Source organism: Salarias fasciatus, chromosome 6 (assembly GCF_902148845.1).
Source record: "Salarias fasciatus chromosome 6, fSalaFa1.1, whole genome shotgun sequence".
NCBI lineage: Eukaryota > Metazoa > Chordata > Actinopteri > Blenniiformes > Blenniidae > Salarias > Salarias fasciatus.
The window spans coordinates 21,064,447-21,080,325 of NC_043750.1; the positions used below are offsets into that span (position 1 = coordinate 21,064,447).

At 39.6% G+C, this 15,879-nt stretch overlaps 1 protein-coding gene across 2 annotated transcripts in view; it reads right to left on the reverse strand.

The window, feature by feature from the left end:
* inpp4b (inositol polyphosphate-4-phosphatase type II B) overlaps nt 1-15,879 on the reverse strand; it is a 161,030-nt gene that overhangs the window by 21,570 nt on the left and 123,581 nt on the right. For both annotated transcript variants that reach the window (XM_030093257.1, XM_030093256.1), the window contains exons 12-13: nt 7,645-7,828; nt 56-379 (exon numbers count right to left, since the gene is read on the reverse strand). In XM_030093257.1, coding sequence (XP_029949117.1) covers nt 56-379; nt 7,645-7,828 — 508 coding nt within the window. The remainder of the gene's footprint in view (nt 1-55; nt 380-7,644; nt 7,829-15,879) is intronic.

Below are 15,879 nucleotides of genomic sequence, written 5' to 3' on the forward strand. Positions count from 1 at the left end.
AACAAAAAAACCCACTAATTTTTAACATTTCCTCATGAGTTGCAGAAGTCCTTACCCACTCCTCCTCATCGAACTCTGTATGATGCGGTATTGAGGTTTGATGTTTCAGTGGCATTATCCCGCCTTCTCCTGCAGTCATGGTTTGCAATCCTTCCACGTTGTTGCACACCGCTGTGCTCTCGGCGACTTGCGTGGCTGGACTGTGGCCTGGAAGTCCCTGCACTGGGCTCTGATTCTGCTCGCCGCCCTGGCATGGCTGCTGGCATGGCGCCGGCGCTTGCTTCTGGTTCTTGGAAACGTAGCCAGGTCGCGCTGCGTGCAGCGCTAGCAGAGCACTCTTGACCAATTCATCCTTAAGTGTGTGAACGAATTGCTCTGTCTGCAACAAAATGAGACAAAGAGAGAGAGAGATTGGGAAGAAGACAGATGCTGAGTTACTGTGGAACAGCACAACAAATAAAAATGTAAGCTCTGAAAAAGTGAAAGAGACGCAGAAGGTGACTGAGAAAGAGAGAGCCGCTGTCAAGGAGAGCAGGCACAGGAAAATATGGGTGGAAGTGAAGGTAGAAGCAGGTAACTATTTACAGAGAGAAGAAAACGCAACAGGGAAAATGAACACTCCTTCACCATAAAGATGGTGACAGTGCTTTCCATTACTGCTGCACAGTTGGAAAGCCCAAAAGAAAGAAAGGAAAAAAACAAAAAGCAGCAACAACAACAAACAATTCAATTACTCCTCCTCCAGCCTCCTTCTCCGAGGAGCACAAATCCTTTGATCTCAAATTCACCGGCTACTGTAAGTTGATGATGATCCCAGCGCCAAGGAGCGGCACGCTCGCCACAGCCATTGCGTAAAAAAATGATAAGGGCTCTCAGGAGTTATTGAGTTAGCACTGCAATAAGCAATTCTATTACCACAGAAAATGCGTTCTAACAAAATGTAGTAGCCAAGACCCCATGAAAGGAAACCTGCAAAGGCATTACATGCATATATTTCCAACACAAACACACTTCTCTATCCTCTCCAGCATGGACTAAATAGTGAGTTTGTTGAGACAGCTAGAAATCTAGAGAATGCTTCATCAGCGAAGACAGACGACTGTGGGAAAAGGTCCTCGGGCGAGTCCTGTCCCAGAACTAGAACAAATCCTTGTCTGAATGTCATAATGAACGACTGACTCTGAACTTTTTGGGGCTTATGAGATGCTTAAAAAAAGAAAAAGAACAAACATTGACTTGTAACATGTTACTTTGTTATGGGTGACTCTTGCAAATGACCCGTCAGCACTTTAACAAAGGAGTGATTATCCATGATTATCAACTATTCACCCAACTATAACATTCAAGTTGGCCAAATGGGTGGTTGGTTTATATTTAGCTTTAATTCCTCTGAGGCTGAATTCATGATATTTAATTTTAGTATAATATTCACTGTCACTTCCAGTTTCCCCACACAGACAAAAGATTCTCACACAATATTTGCAATTCTGACAACATCAGTTTTGACCTCTTAACTTTCTGCCCATGTTTTAGGAGGCGAGCGGGGACAGCGTGATGTTCTTAAAGACGCAGCTGAGGGACAGAAACTGTGATTCACTCCATGAACTGAATAATTTCAAACAGTTCAGGAGAAAGATTCATAGTCTCTGAGGATACAGTAAACAAGGTTCACAGGATGAGCGGCAAAAACACTGTCGGTATAAATGTCAGGACATTTTTTTGAGAAATCACACATTAACAATGAATTATTACTACCGTAAGTATTACTGAGGCTTGTTTGACATCTGAAAGTTGACATAAAATTGGCTGTGTTTAGCTTGAAGAATCTGTCTCAAAAGTCTCAGATGTGAAACATTGCTACTGCAGTTCACCTGCTTCTCCAACCCGCCCACACTCGTCTGGACTCTGTATCCGCCCGTCAGCTGGATTCAGTGACACAGACCTCCAATCATAGAGATTAATAACACTTCATCAACAGACTGGACAAAACAGACATAATTAATTTATGTTAAAATCGAGGAATAAAAGGCTGCATAGTCTTGCATGTTAAAAGTAACGCTTATATAATGAAGTTCAAATGAAGTACTGCTTCATCCACACAAGCAAAATGCATACAAGTCAAGAAAGTAAGTCTCATCTTGACCAAATATCCTATAAATTCAAAAATTTAATTAAGACCACTCTTTTGGGAAAAAAAAAGTCACTGCAGGGTGTCAAACACAGAAAAATTAACAAAAATAATTTTTCAATTTATAATTTTTTTCATATACAAAGATATTAGAAAATGTCTTGTCATAGATATTACAATATTGATTTGGGAGTAAAGGCAGTAAATAACTTTCACCAACATGCAAATTAAACTTTTCTTGTAAAGCCTGCCACTGCCACACTTGAATGTGCACACCTGAATCCCATGTTGTTGTCCTCGAGCTCGTTAAAAAATCCCAATCAGGAGCCCCTCATTGCGATCAGCTGGTAGAGACCGAAACCATGCAGGATGCCGGCCGTCGAGAACTGGAGTTTGACACATGTACTCTAGAAGCAATGTCACTGAATCTCTGTTTAATAGAAATGGTTTTGTGCCTGGTATTTATTGCTTTGGGGGCCTGCTGGAGGAAGACAGGCCAAGATAAGTTCCTGGTTTCTCAGTGGCTTCAGTTCCATGCTTTTTACAGTTTGGTCTTTTCATTAAATGAATCCCTCACTTAGGTTGATTTCATTAAGGCTTAAAGATTTAAACTACATACCTGAAGTATATGTGTGCTCTTTCTAGGATTAAATTATGATCTCTTTCAGCCACTAATTAAAAAACAACAAAACAAAAAACCAAAAAACAAAGAACAGAGAAAACCACATCCACTGATCCATATGTGCTTACTTATTCTGTTTTCCATTTAGAAAATATAAAAGCTGTTATCCATACTGAATGGGCTGTTTGATAAATGTTTGAGCAGAAAAGGCAAACAGAACAGCACTTAAAACAACATTGTATTTAATTCATATCCATTTTAATTGCCTTGCATGGATCCAAATGAGTTCCATTACTCAAAGATGACAGAACTGAAATCTGTGGATAAGCGGACTTGCATAATTAGCTGAGAAAAGGCATTTCTGCTGGAATACTGTGCTGCACTCAATCTCACACAGAGAAGTAAACACAATTTCAAAAACTGAAACATCCAAATGACTAAAGGAATGAGCCACATAGGAAGTTGACATTGAAAATGCAAATTCATATTTAAATTGAACACTTCTTATCTGACCTCGGTGTTAATTTGCAATCTGTGAGACCATGTATTATTCACTCCCTGAGATGAGTGAACAGTCACATATGGTTTTTAAAACAATCTGGGTCATATTTGCACTTCTTAAGCACTGGGTCAGAAAACTCATTTGACTGAGCTGGAGCTCAAACAGTAACTTTTCCTGATAGTGGAATTATTTCCTTTTGTCATCACACTCCATGCATTTTTTTTGGGGGGTGGATAAAAGAGAAGCAATTACATTATAAATCAAGCATAACAATCAGCCAATGGAATCACTGAATCACATTCCTCGAAAAGAAGAGATCGTAAACCGAGCACAAACCCACTGAGATTAGATCTACAGCATCGTGCAGACAACATTTTAATGGTACGTTGTACTGCAGGATCTGTATAGATACTGAGTTCAAAGCAAAATATCAGAGGTGCACTCCTTTGGGTGAAGGAGACAAGCACTGCAGATCCATTTTCTTACCGAGGCTAAACCAAAGCAATCATGCTCCCCCACGTGTAAAAACTACTCCTTAGTGTAACTATTCAACACCTACCTGTTTTAAAAGATGTGAAAGACAGAACAATCCCTCAGGAAACATTCTGCTTCTCGTCTTCCTTCAGAATATCTGCTGATCTGATCTTGACTGAGCTGAAAGTCTGAAAATGCTCCTGTGCACTCTGACTGAGGGGGAAAAAAGGGTTTGATTCAAAAGAAGAAAACTGGAAATCTATTCACCTCAAATGGTTTTTACCCTGAAGGATGAGCAGATTTTGAGCTGTGTTAAAAATAGAACGTTTTCATTCTCTGCAGCTTCATGGGAAAGGTGGAGGGTGGCGGAGTTGGTCAAACGTCAACAACACTTACTTATGAAGACCTTTACACACCACGGCGTTAATGACAACTGTGCACTGACAACTGTGAAATTTAGCATCATCACAATCAAACACAGCAAATTCCAGGTAAGCAACCTCTGTGTAAACACTTAGCAGGTCCACAGACACAGCTGGAGGGCGGAGATGCACATAAATTGTCTTTTCACTACTATTATCATCAGGGAAATTATCATGATCAACATCAACAATCAGCAAAATACTCGTCATCTTTACAGAAGCAACATCACTTCTGTCACATAACAGGTTAATCAGAATGTGTCCACATTGTCCTCATCAAAGGAAAAAAAAAGAAGCTACATTCGGAGTGAAGACAGGTGGTCTGAAGAGCAAAATGTCTGAGGTGGAATAAACAAATTCATCATCTTTTCTTCCTTTTCCTTCAGGTTTTGGGAGGGCTTTAGACTCAGTCAACTTCGGCATCACTGCCGAGATGAGTTTATAGTCATCCACACTACATGTGACAGAAAGCTTATATAAGTACTTCTCTGTGCACCTGTTTTTACCAAGTTTTTAAACATACCAAGGGATTAATATTGATGCGAAGAATATTTTCTAAAATCTTAAGACATATCCACACATAAAAACAAATCTCACCACAAAATGTGATCATTTTGCTTGCTCAACTCAGGTCAATGAACTTTGCTGTTCAGTTGGATTCTAACACAGACTCAAACAGTAAAGGAAAAGAACAGGTTATTATGACCGTGACCTTTGGTCGTGCACCGTAAACAAACGGGCTATCACCATCATCCGGTGGATGACGTGACCCCTCAAGGTTCAAATAGATTAGCTGAATGCTTGCTCAAGTGGTTTGTCTCTTTAAAAGATGAGAATGTTGTCATTGCTGCTATATAAGCAAAACTGAATTGAATTCATTCTTGATTATCACCCATCAAAGCAGCATTAGGCCTTCTTAACAAACAGTTTAGAAAGTTGTATTAAAACATCTGTCAGAACTGTACACAGATCTTCATATCTGCAGATGTAGTCTGATTCGGATCCTTCTGTCTCTTTGCCGCAGCAGTTATTACGTCTCTTTTCTTCAAGTGGACTAGCTGTATCTTTCGGCTGTCGCAGTGTCTTTGTGTCGTGTGCATGTTCTCCCAATGCTGCTTGGATTTCATCAAAGCAGTCCTTGTTTATTCACACAGTCCAAAAACGTGCATTCAAGGTAAACTGGGAACTGTAAAACTGCCCGTATGTGTGAATGTGAGTCCTGTCATGGAACGCTGCCCTGTCTCATTTGACTCTGTTGCAGAATACATTTGGAAGAAATTCCTTCTTGCTGGCATTATATTACACATATGCAGCATTGGATCTCCTATGCCTGAAGGTTTAGAGAAGTACTGTATACATATGAAACGTTTCTTGTATCTATAGTACAATTCTCTGAAACTGGGTGGCTGTGATGCTTCTTCAAGCAAAGCCACATTTCCAAACATTGAGAGCACACAGATGATGTTTGTGTGGTTTCGTTCTATCTATGTGTGTGGGCAGACGTTCAGCGTGACAACAACAAGATTCGAGTTAAGTGATGAACATCTGGGATCCGTCTTGTGAATTTTCACCACCAAACTGCTATGAAACCTTGATGTATTGGGGAAAAAATTCTGACCAACAACACTGTTCCCATTGTAAATTACTGTTAGTTCAATGACAATGTCAGTCAAAAAAGATTTAAAATATAAAGCTTATAAAAAACATTTTTTTTCCAGTGGCACTGGATCACTTGTGTTTATTGATGATGTGTATTTGAGGAATATCATTCATATTTTAATATTATCACTCCACACAAGCACTCCATCCACCTACTCTCAATCCAACCTCAAAAAGTCAAAATATTTGCCCACAACTGCGCTCGCATCAAAGCAACTTAATAGAAAAGGGCCTCATAACGAGGACATCCCAGGATTTTTTGTAGAGTTTGCATGTTCTATCAATGCATGCATTTTTCTTCCAGGTTAAATTTAATGATGAATGGTTACAAACACTAGCAAATCAAGAAATAAATGCCTCTGATCTGATATAAAAACCTTTTATTTTTCAAGTGGAAAACCTTTGATTATAGTAATCACAGGAAACAACTGCTAATTACCAGCTCACATCAACACTATTAAGTTTCAAAGATAATTTCAATGGGACAATTTGTAAATTGTAATAATGACAGAGAAAAACCCCAAAAAACTGAACATTTTTTTTTTCCTGACAACAAAAGTACATAGATCATATGCAGAAGAAGAAAAAATTACACTGCAGTAATGTTTTGCTCTTACATTACTGCTGTGAGGTGACCGGGAGGGCGCAGTAAAAACAGAGGGCAGAGTTTATTAGGGTGGTTGATTTCCCCTGAAGATGACCATCCCTGAGTTGCAGCTTCAGATCTAATGAGCAGAGTCACATGTGTTCATTTTCTCTTTAAACTCGCAGCAGTGAACATTTTATAACATCAAATGTCAATTTCTTTTAGTAGAAGAGTCTGAAAAAAATAGCTTGAGTTTGCACTGGTAAATGTTACCAAACGTTACCAAAAACGTTTGAGGATATGTTTGCATAAAAATTTTAGTTTTTAGAAAAATAAAATCACCACCAATGAATATTGTGTGAAGGCATTCATGGCTTGTGGATATTCAGTTTGTTAAGTACGATGTTACTTCATTAGCCTTCGCATTCGCACACTTTCACACTCCCATCCCCGACTCCGTCTCGCACACAGGCGCAGCTTGAGATTTTAATCAGAGAGCAGCCCTGCATGTGCTGACCAGGCCAGAGGTTTACTTGGCCGGTGTGTTCATGTCTAATCAAGGATGAGAGGAAGTGGTGACAGAGCGAATGTACCAATTAAGCAGGCTGATTGGGCTCTATTCCACTGTGGCAAAAACAATCTCTCCCACAACAGATTGCAATCTGACAGCACCAGATGTAATTCATTAATTATACTGATAAAAACGGCTCATCTCTATAAACCTCCATGCTGCTATTCACTTTTGTTAGTTTGGCATTTTTATGATGAGTTATGGATTTTTCCTGCGGTAATCTCTTTTGTGTGTGCGCGTGTGCGTGTGTGCGTGTGTGTGTGTGTGTGTGTGTGTGTGTGTGTGTGTGTGTGTGTGTGTGTGTGTGTGCGTGTGTGTGTGCGTGTGTGTGTGTCAGAGCAACTGCTGTATTTTAAGTTATGCTAACATTTTCTAAAATTTTGCAGCATTTGTTTGCGGTAAGTAAACAAACTGACAGAAAATGCTCGTATTCTGAGCATCAACAGTCGAACTCCAGTGGCAGACTTCGAAGCAGACTGAATAAATAATTACATTTGGGTTTGGACGAACTCATCTCCGCTGTTAAAGATTAATCTAAGAAGATCTCCTGTCTGAGATGTTACCTGACAGGTGTGACGGCATACCCATCTTTTGTGTATTGCAGCAGCTTCAGGCCAAAAGTAATAAAGGGATAGTGGGATGGAAGTGAAGGGAGGTGAAAGGTGTAGGTGCAGCCTCACCTTGTCAGAGAGGTTCTTGAGTGCGTCCCTCAGGCCTGGGGAAGAGTGCTCGTGGGCAGCCTGGAGGAGCTGGTCTGCTAAGCTTGTGATGAGGGGCTGGAGGAGGCTCATGGTGCTGAGTACCTCCTGAGCTTTGGCTGTGTGCTCTGGGGAGTAGTAGATACACTGGTAGGCAGTGCTGAAGCTGGAGTGGAAGACAAAAACAACACATCAATCCAGAGTTGACAGAAAGGCTTGAGGTTTGCACAGCCAAAGACTTCAAACATCACATTAGCAAACACAAGAGACAGGACTGACCAAAAAAAAAAAAATTCTGCCAAACGTAAAGAAGAGAAAATGGATTTCACTTATACAGATAAGTGAACTCCAAAGTGCTTTACAATGTAAATCACATTCACTCACACAACAATGGCGGCAGCTGCCATGCAAGGTGCTCAATGCTCCCATTCGGGGTTCAGTGTCTTGCTCAAGGACACTTCAGGTTGTGGGGCAGATGGGGAATTGATCCTGCAATCTTCTGATTGAGACCGAGCCACAGCGAAATTGTAGTTACAATAACCAGAATTTAATCCCTTGTTTGCATGAAGGATAGCAAACACTTAATATTAAAGAAGCTTCAAGCTGCATGACTTGAATGAAACACTAAACAAATTGAAATTTACAGAAATTAAACAGTCAATTTGGAAGCTTGCATAAGTTAATGGTCTTATGGGGTGTAGGTAACTTGTAGCTGTGGAGCAGCATACACCCTCTTCATCTTTCACAAAATTCCACTTTTATTTTGCAGTTTGAAACTTCAAAAACACATGCCAAAGAATGCTTTAATGTTTTCAGAACTAATTCTATAAATTCAAGAATCACAGCAACACTATGCATGAATCTTTACAGGCAGTGTTAATTTTATTTCAAGGATTGAAGAAATAGCTTTATTTTATTTTGCAGGACAAGGGTAAAAACGATTCAGTCGCAAAAGGTTGCAGACCTAATTAAACTGGTAAGTGATTATTACAAAAGCTCAGCTTTATTTTCATACCTGGTACTAAACCTATGTTTGAGGAGGCTGGGGTCAAGAAATACAAATCAGCAAGGTCGACTGATTATGCACGCAAATCTGAAGGCCCCGTGTACTAATTTTCTGTGTTAATTTAACATGTGCTGCAACATAGAAGGTGTCAGCAGTGTCACTTTCCAGGTTCTGAGTCTGAACTGTCTTTTCTTTTAGAAAAATTAATCAATTTCTCATTTCTGAGGTGCTATTTAACCACAGACAGGAGTTCTTTTTTTCAGTTCCTAGATTTGTGCTAAATCACACTTTTTCCATGAGTAAAGTTCTCATGACTTTCAGTGAGTTTCCGATGACTTCTTGCCATCAGATGCAGAGTGGAAAGAAGCAGTCATTTGCAGTTAGCTTAGAGTCAGCTCCCCAAACCTCTATGTAGGACAGACCCCAGAGCCTGATCCAAAGGCATAATTGACATAAGATAGAAACTGGGTGTGAGAGAAAGAGGGAGGGAGACACATAAATGGATGGCATAATAATAAAAAAAATTCTCTAGTGCTCCTGATGTTCCTGATGTTTCCACGTGGAAAAAGGAGTCACTGTGTCAGGAACAGCTCTACCTGGTGTATCAATAAGTGCGAAAACCCGAAGGTCTGAAGAAATTAGACACAGTGGAAACTAGCCACTAACTATGTCTTTGACTGGCGAAGTTTAAGATCTTGGCCTTGTCATTACAGCTAATGAGGCCCCTGGAGGACTACCACCCAGAAGCTCAAAGCTAATCAAAGGAATCACTAAGTGTACGGGAGACACGGGGCAAGCAGTGTGAAGCGCTCAACCACACAGAACACTAGTATTTCTATGTGCCTGTTAGCCCTGCTTCCATAATCATACCTTCAAATGGTAAGAAAAGTCCAAAATTGAATCATCTATTGCAACAAAGTAAAGTGTGTAAAACCTTTTCATCCCCTGTGAGCTTACATTCATCTTACATTATGCAGAACTTCAAAAAAAAAGAAAAAGAATCCCTCAAGATTGAAACAATTGAGATACTTGAGAAAAGAGGCAGAGAAAGAAAGTTGTTGTAAGAGGACAATTGCTTCATTGACCGAGATTCAATTACAGCTCTGTTGACTCATAAGTACAAATCCAATCCTATTAGGGAGCCTATGTGGGTAATAAACGTTGCGACTTACTACCTGATGCTGGAAGATGGAATTGATCTCCTCCAATTCTGACTGAGATGGGGCCCTTTAATTACCTGATCAGCATCCCTGTCATTCCAAACAGTTTCCCCAAAATATGCATACATGTGAGAATGCAAACTCAATGAGAGACCAGGGCGGCTTCACAAGAATCTACATGTCTTATCAAATATTCAGTACATATCATGCCCCTAATGTAACGTGCTCGTGTTACGTGGTATGCTCGCATATCACTGTGATGGTATTTCTTTAAAGCACAATGCCATAACAGTAAATAGTGGATGGGAAAATGCAAAATACAATTCAACAGAGCAAAACAGATGTAGTCTGACACTTCACTCCAGGGTTCAGTCTCGTCTGTGTTTGAGACGACCATTTATGTTGTGTCCCGTTTGTCTATGTTTAATCCAGGAGTGTCCAATCCTGGTCCTGGAGTTCCACCGTCCAGCGTGTTTCAGGTCTTTCTCAGTTGCAACACACGTGATTGCAATGAAGTGCTTGATGATGGCAATATTATAACCAGGATTTGAAGCCCGTGGCTGTAGAAGCTCAGTCACAAACACATGAAATCCATGTTTTCTACAATTCCTTTAGTTTTACTTGAAGGAACCTCCATTAAGTGTTTCCATAACGTGTTTTTTTCAAAAGCAGGCCGAGGCATCATAATGCATTGGTTTCAAGTGAAATGTTTTGGTCTTTTGCTGACGGCAAGTTATCACACCACATTAAATGTCTGATCTGTTGTTTTTGTGTGCCTTGCGGTCTGATCCACATCATCTGATATAACCACAAACACGGAGAAATTACCTAAAAAAAAAAAGAAGTTTAGATGCTTCTTTCACAGCATTAGAGAGGAGGCTGGCACTTTGTTGTTGTTTATTCCCACCAGGTATTGCTTTGGTCCACAACAACTGTACACAGTATTTGAATTTTAATGTGTTCACTTAGATTCCTCACATGTTTGGGAGCCATTTGTCCAGCAACTATGTCAACTTTTAAGTCGGCAATCATGAATATTTATGTGTATATCTAGAGACTTGAGGGACTCATTAGTTTACATTTACATACACACACCGCACACAGAATTTCAAATAATCTCGTTTTCTGCCTGTTTTCAGGTCCAATGTTTTGTATCACTCTCACTGTAGACAAACTCAGGTTGACTTATAACTACTTGCACAGGTTAAAAAGAAGATCATAGATTGGGTTAAATGAACGTGTTAGCTGTAGTAGCTATATGGAGTAACTTAGACCTGCAGCAAAACTTCTGTCTCCCACTGAGAGTAATTATAAAACACATAGCTGATGTGCGGCTAAAAATCACAAATTGCTCCAATGCCACTTTTCGGCAACATGATGATAAACAGACAAATCTTGGAAAATGAATCACTTTGTCATAATCTGGTGAGTATGATGCAATTTAAATCAGCCTGAAAATCTCTTGTGCACATGTAGTACCCAGGAGGCATCTGCACCCTGACAATGTCACTCCAGGCACCCGTTTCAAAAGCAGATTCACCCAGCAGTGAATGTGTACTGTAGTCAATGTCACCCACATTTACCCATCCAGCCACCTTCTATATCCTTCATATAAACATGGCTCCAGAGGGCCCGAACCAAAGATATATTTAATAAACATCTAACAGTCTAACACGTCGTCACACAGACACTTCCAACACTTCTCTACTGGGTGACAGTCTTGTTTGCCACCTCAGTCGCTTTCCTACAGACATTCTCACCTAAATACCACTTCTTCTGAGTTTCTCTGTTGTGCCCTGTGCAGACCTGACAAACCAGTGACTTTGACAAAAAAAAAGAGACTCTTTTCTCGGGCAGTGTTTTTCAACCAGTGTGCCATGATTAAAAAAAAAAATGACTGACCTTAAAACAATTGTTGGAAATAAATTGATTTTTACCTGCAAATAATATTCCATTGTCGAGTGTCTGTGCTGTCTCTTGACTGGCAGATAAATCACGTCAAGGCTGAATTCTGCTTTTTGCATGGTCGTGACAGCTCTTCTACTCCTCATTTGACTTTTTGTTTTCTCAAGAAGAATTTACAATTATGGCAAAGTAACATGGTTATACAGTTTTACTTAAGCAATAGACCAGCAACATGAATGACAAGATAAATAACAGGATACATAGTAAACTAAAGACAAAAAAATATGGATACTCCGTAGAGTTCAAGCTAGTACAAAGTTTAACAGCATTTTTTTCATCCATATCCAAGGATGTAAAATAGTGACATTTCTTTATAGAAAATAGAGGAATTTGGTATTGCTTTCATTAATCTGTTTTTATGGATGTACAATTTCCTCAGGATTATGGCTGTTAATTACCAGGTCAGAAATGTGATTTTTGCCAGGTTTACCAAATGAAATACTCCTCATGTGAGTGAAGCGGAAAGGGGAGGGACGTACTGTAGGAAGCGACAACTTGTTTGACATTTTCCGTCACTCGGGCTGTAATGTTGGCTGTAAATGACATTTCGTACTTTTTCCTGGCACCACGGGGTTTCTTTTTTTCTGACAGCACGATGTGCTGAGAAAAGGTAACATTGTTAATGTAAGCTACAGAGTTTGATTTTGAAAAATTTTTGGTCGGTGGTGTGGGTTTATTTCCATGAAAAACAAAGAACTACCCTGGTTCTAAAAAAGTTAAAAGTCACGGCTCTCGAGTGACCAAACAGCCTCTTGCCTTTTCAGACTTTTATATCCTGAGCAGGGATTTGGACGGAATGCTCCAGGACGTTGTTCATGTGACACAATCTGTAATCATGATGCAATAAATGAGAGGTCATCTTCTGTTGCTCACAAACAGAGCAAGAGTATCTTTTCGATGCTGTTTCATTGTTTACCTCACAGCTTACTGAGAGAACACTAAAATTTTGTGAGCAGGTTTTTGTGACACCAGAAAATGATTTAATATCACTTCAATTCATTGAGTAAATCTAACCTCTGAGGAGCTCGTTTGAATTTGTTTCGTTACATTTACAGCTATTCTGTCACATGACAGAAATTTCTGATCATATCGAGGTGGCAAATTTTGAATTTTTTGAAATTATAAGCCCTTTCTGGATTTGGCTGGTTTGGTTTGGTGATCTTCAGACTACGCCGCCTGAGGCATACGCTCTTTGCCAGTCAAGGCTGACAGTTCTGGATGGAAGCCCCAGAGAAGCCCATCCAAAAAGTAACCTATGAAGAAGGAACACACTAAATCATCTACCCCACTCCGATCTTCCCCTTGAGCCATCGTTGGTGGTTACTAGGAAAAAGTGCCCTGTTTTTTAGGGAACCGATGCAATTGATGCCCTTGGAATCATACGGGGCCAAGTTTTTTCTCCTTTTCAGTTAGTTACACGAAGCCTTACTATGTAGAAAGCCTCGAGTCCTAGAGGGTTTCTCATGCTCATCCTCAGGTTCCCACACAACAGTGGGCGGGTCTGGATTTCCACTCTGCAACACAGCGAAAGGCGGGGAAATCCGAGGCAACTGGAACTCGACTCTTGACCATTTAAACTGTAAGAATGATTTTAAATGTTTTGAATAAAAATATTGATGCAGAAATCCATTTCTTTTGTGAAACAGTATGAAAGATGGATCAGTGGCCGTCACAGTGGCATATCAATAAATCTGAAAATAACTAGATATGGATTTGTGGTGTCCTGTGAGGGGCTTTAAAGGAGCATACCAGCTGTCTTTCACAAGACAATTTAAAATTGCAGATGGAGTAGATGTAACACTTTTTTGAAAGTGCACAGTAATAATGCACTATGGTTCCTTGTTTCCATTCATTATTGTGACAAACAGACATTAAATCGCTGCTACCTGCTGGCTCTGAGACGGCACGGTGCCCACATCATTTCATGTCTTCATACTGATATTTTCTTACATGGCCTTTTATTTTATCTTCAACTAGTGTTTTTCTTTTTTTTTAAAACAAAATTTAGTGTGTTTTTTGTTTTAAAAAATATATGTGTTATGTCAGCCTACTTTCTCATTCTCATAAATCCCCCTGAACGTGTCGTCTGAATTTTTAAGAGAGACTTTGCCAAACATCAATTATAAGCGCAGGAGCTACCTCGACTCCCAGTTTATGCAGAACAATGCACATTGGAGACCTTTCCATCCTCAACACAAATTCAGTAAAGGTTCACAATTTTTGTGGTAAACAGCAGTGAAACCAGAACTGCTCATGAAAAGTCTTGCTGTGTGTTTATATGGGATTTTTTATTCCTCTATAAATCTGAATAAAGCCTAATTCCTAAATAAAATTAAGGATTTAATCCTTAATTTTTCCCATGTAAACATGAAGCTTATGAATATAATTCTGAATTACTTAATTCAGAATAAACCAATTCCAAATTAAAACACCATGTAACCACACTCATAGAGATGAGTGAATCCAAAATATAATTAGAAATTGAAAAGAACAGATAAGATTGAGGCACATGTTTACAATAATAACAGTTGCTAAGATTTACATGAAGGCTTACAGATAAAACAGTTTTGTTCCTTTTTATCCAGCAGTAACGTAACTGGTGTATGAGAGTGATCACATTGCAAACATACGCAATTAAAATACATTTCTGTATCACAAAATAATGTGTTAAATCAAGAGATTAGCCCATCAGCTGCATCAAATAATTTCGATGTTTTTAGGATCAATATGAAGAAATTATCACTTTCCTATTGAAGATTCAGTGCTTCTTGTTTTATGGTTTATGATTTTATGTCACAGTTAATGCCTTATGCGATTATCTGTCTTTATAAAGACTAATAGCAAGAGGGAAGGTGCAACAAAACTAAAAAACATCTGATCCATCCCCCAAAATATGATTCGATTGCAAATACACCACACTTGGTGTGGGTGTTTTGGTACTGACCCAAATGTGAGTGAAATGGTCACACCTGCATTTCCACGTGGTCACAGAACAAAACTACATAAAAGAAAAAAATATCAAAAAAAGTGCCCTAAATCAACTTAAAGGTGCATTAAGGAGTTTTTCAACTTTAAAAATACTTATTTTCCACCATAAATATGTTACAAATATTCAATGATGTGTACAATGTGCCCTGACATATTCATTGCAAGTACCGCTAACAGCGCTAAATTGTCACTTGAAAGTTGCAGTGCTGGTCCGGCACCAGAACTTTTTTGGGGAGAATTTGAGATGATGTGACATAATGCGCACTCCCGCTGGCCTGATTTCCTTAAGTTTCGTTTTGTCCGGCATTACTCCACCAGATGCTTAGCGAGCAACAACTGAGCAGTACTGAGGATGGATCTTCTAGAAAGTAAGAAAAGACCGGCTTCTAGCACTGCCAAAACTCCAGCACTGACCCCAGCAGGCAAAAGAAACTTAGATTTTACTCGAGCGCGACTTAAAGAACGAGGAAGGAGTTCCCCTCTTCTGTGCACGTACATGGACGCAAGCCACAGGCACGAGTGTTTCACTAAGCTGCAGTTACACCCAAGGCCTGCAGGAGCTGTTGTTTCGCATAAAACATGCAAACTCCTTAATGCACCTTTATTAAAATCCAAAATTCAGCAGGAAGAATCTAATTCATATGGTCCCTGATCCATATTTGTGCAAGACTGTGTATGCACTTACATCTCCTCACTTCTTGTAAAAGAATATTAATTTCCTCCCAGGTTTTGCTCCTACAGAATGCACTACATGACATGAGTGTGTCACTGGAGGGAGAGCAATGCAGTCAGGAAGAACTGCTGCCAGACTCAAACACCCTCACTGATAATGTATGATAATGGATTCTTTTTAATCCCACCTCTCACCACCCTGGGTGCGCCACACGCCTCCAGTCATTAAAATACCGAAGGTGCGCTGCCACTCCCTCTGCACAGTATGCACAACCCACTTGACTACACTTTATACCGGCGCTTCCATTCTTTCATGAAATTCACCATATTTCTTTATATAATTCAATTTCATTGACAACAGCATTAGTTCTCGGTGAAAAAAGTCTGATTCTTACAGTATATTCAGACTCTTAGTGGCATTAAATC